The sequence below is a fragment of the Lichenostomus cassidix genome, chromosome 5 (genome assembly GCF_008360975.1).
Source record: "Lichenostomus cassidix isolate B80296 chromosome 5, HeHo_3.0, whole genome shotgun sequence".
Lineage (NCBI taxonomy): Eukaryota > Metazoa > Chordata > Aves > Passeriformes > Meliphagidae > Lichenostomus > Lichenostomus cassidix.
The window spans coordinates 58,928,686-58,931,200 of record NC_139486.1 but is presented as its reverse complement, the minus strand read 5'-3'; the positions used below and the strand labels follow the sequence as shown (position 1 = coordinate 58,931,200).

The following is a 2,515-nucleotide window of genomic DNA, read 5'->3' as shown; positions in this document are numbered from 1 at the left end:
TTATCTGCTCTGCCATGAGGAGGCCCGAGGGTTTTATCCCAGGAGAGCAGAGGGAACATATTTACAGCCCTGCCACCCACAGGCTCAGCTGTTGGAGTCAGGGAAGGAGCACATCTCTCTCCACATCAGTCTGGATGTTCTCTGCTGCATTTGGGATAAACCCTTGGCTCCAATCACCACAGCGAGAGCACAGGAGGAGCTGTAAATCCAAGAGAAAGAAGTTGACTTCCTTCTTCATGTCCTCCCATCCTCTTTTTTTGGGGCTGTGTCAGAAAACAGCCTTGCAAAAGTAGGAGTTTTTATAATAAATGGGAGTAATGGCTTGTGCAGATTGGTTTTTATTTTTCTTAGGCAGCTGAAGCAACATAAATGGATTTATGGAAGTATTAAGGGTGAGTCTTATTTAGTTATAAAGAATTGTCAGCAAAATACAGTTGTTAAATCAGCCTTTGGAATTGGATTATTTTAAAATTCATTCCCATTTCAGTGTTTTATATTCATTCCCATGGTTTTTGGATGTTTCAGCCTGCTGGAGCTCAGAAAGGTATAAAACATGAATTTACCAATGTGAATCTTACCCAGTGTGAATGATATATAACAGTTTGAAAGACTGCATTAATAATTAAAAGCCAAGGGAAAATGTTCTTAATGTGATGTAATGTGGGATTTCACTTGGATTAGGACTTTCTTCTGCTCCAGGTCTATGTGATCTCTAATGAGGTTCTTCCAAGGTAACTTCTGAAACAAATTTCTTTCAAACCAAAAGGGAATAAATATCTGATTCTTTTATGGAGTAAATCAAAACTTTTATGCATCTGAGCACAAAGAAGCAAATTTGCCATTCGTGTTGCTTTAAGATATGTGTTCTTTTCTAAGCACCTCAACTGGTAAGTAAAAAAGTCTAGAATTTATTTTTGGAAAACCTATGGAATATACCAACAAGTGGCAATTAAAACAGTGACTGATTGCAGTTAAATATGGCCCAAAAGAGAAACTCTGAGGTTTACCATTTTGATGCATTTGTTCTCTTTGTCTCAGTAGGTAACACCCAGCCATGGGAGGAAACCATACGCAGCCCACATTCATCCTCCTGGGAATTACAGACACTCCCTGGGCTCAGGCCCCTCTTTTTGGGCTCTTTCTGCTGATTTACATCATCACTTTGGTGGGGAACATCGGGCTGATGCTCTTGGTTTGGGTCTCTCGCAGCCTCCACACCCCCATGTACTTCTTCCTCACTCATTTGTCCCTGGCTGACGTCTGCTATTCCACTGTCATCTCCCCCAAAATGCTCACGAGCCTCTTGTTTGGGAATAAAACCATTTCCTGGGCGGGCTGCGTGACACAATTCCACCTCTTTGCTCTCTTTGCCACGGCTGAGTGTCACCTCCTGGCCACCATGGCCTACGACCGGCTCGTGGCCATCTGCCACCCCTTGCTTTACGCCACGGCCGCATCCCCCGTGTGCCTGCTGGCAGCTGGTGGCCTGGTCCTACCTCATGGCCTCCCTCAGCGCCCTCATCTACACCAGCTGCACCTTTGGGGGCTCCTTCTGCGGGCCCCGCCGGGTCGACCACTTCTTCTGCGACGCCGGCCCTGTGCTGAGGCTGGCCTGCTCTGACACCCACGGCAGTGAGGTCACCATCTTTGCCCTGGTCATGGCCAACGGGCTGGGCACCGGCGTGGTCATCCTGCTCTCCTATGGCTGCGTCCTCCATGCCGTCCTGGGGATGCACTCGGTGCCCAGCAGGGCCAGGGCCTTCCGCACCTGCACCTCCCACATGGTGTCTGTGTTGGTGTTCTACGGGACGCTGCTCTTCATGTACCTGCAGCCAGCGTCCCGGCATGGCAGCCAGGGTAAGGTGGCCTCTGTCTTCTACACCGTGCTCAGACCCATGCTCAACCCTTTCATCTACAGCCTGAGGAACAGGGAGGTGAAGGCAGCGCTGGGGAAGTGCAGGAGGAGGATGGTAAACTGCTGCTGGCATCAAAGAAGTGCAGCTCAGGGAATCAGGGAATCCTGGAATGCTTTGGGTTGGAAGGGATCTAAAAGATCATCTGGTCCAGCACACCATGGGCAGGGACACCTTCCACTAGGCCAGGTTGATCCAAACCCCATCCAACCTGGCCTGGAGCTCTTCCAGGGATCCAGGGGCAGCCACAGCTTCTCTGGACAACCTGTGCCAGTGCCTCACCATTCCCTTAGGGAAGAATTTCTTCCCAGTATCCCATCTAACCCTACTCTCAGCTTAAAGCCTTTCCCCATTGTCATGCCACTCCGTGCCTTTGTGGAAGCAAACCATTCCTCTAAAGTAAGAAATGATCCATTAAAATAATTGGATATGTCCCTGATCCTCACAATTTTATGTATGCTCTTCCACAGTTCCTCACAAAACTCAATTACAATATTTATCCTGGAGAAATAGACCCCACAGTTACATCTTCCTTGGAAGGAAGCAAGAGTGGGAGCCTCAAACTTGAATTGAATTCCCTTTCCAGCCACGAGGCTGTCTGA

General features: G+C 48.4%; 1 protein-coding gene across 1 annotated transcript; it reads left to right on the top strand.

Moving 5' to 3' along the window:
- Nucleotides 1-1,054: 1,054 nt before the first annotated feature.
- On the top strand, nt 1,055-2,515 carry LOC146436785 (olfactory receptor 5AP2-like). Its single transcript, XM_085063821.1, is given in 3 exon segments — nt 1,055-1,459; nt 1,461-1,970; nt 2,384-2,515. Coding segments are annotated over 3 exon segments (1,047 nt in total).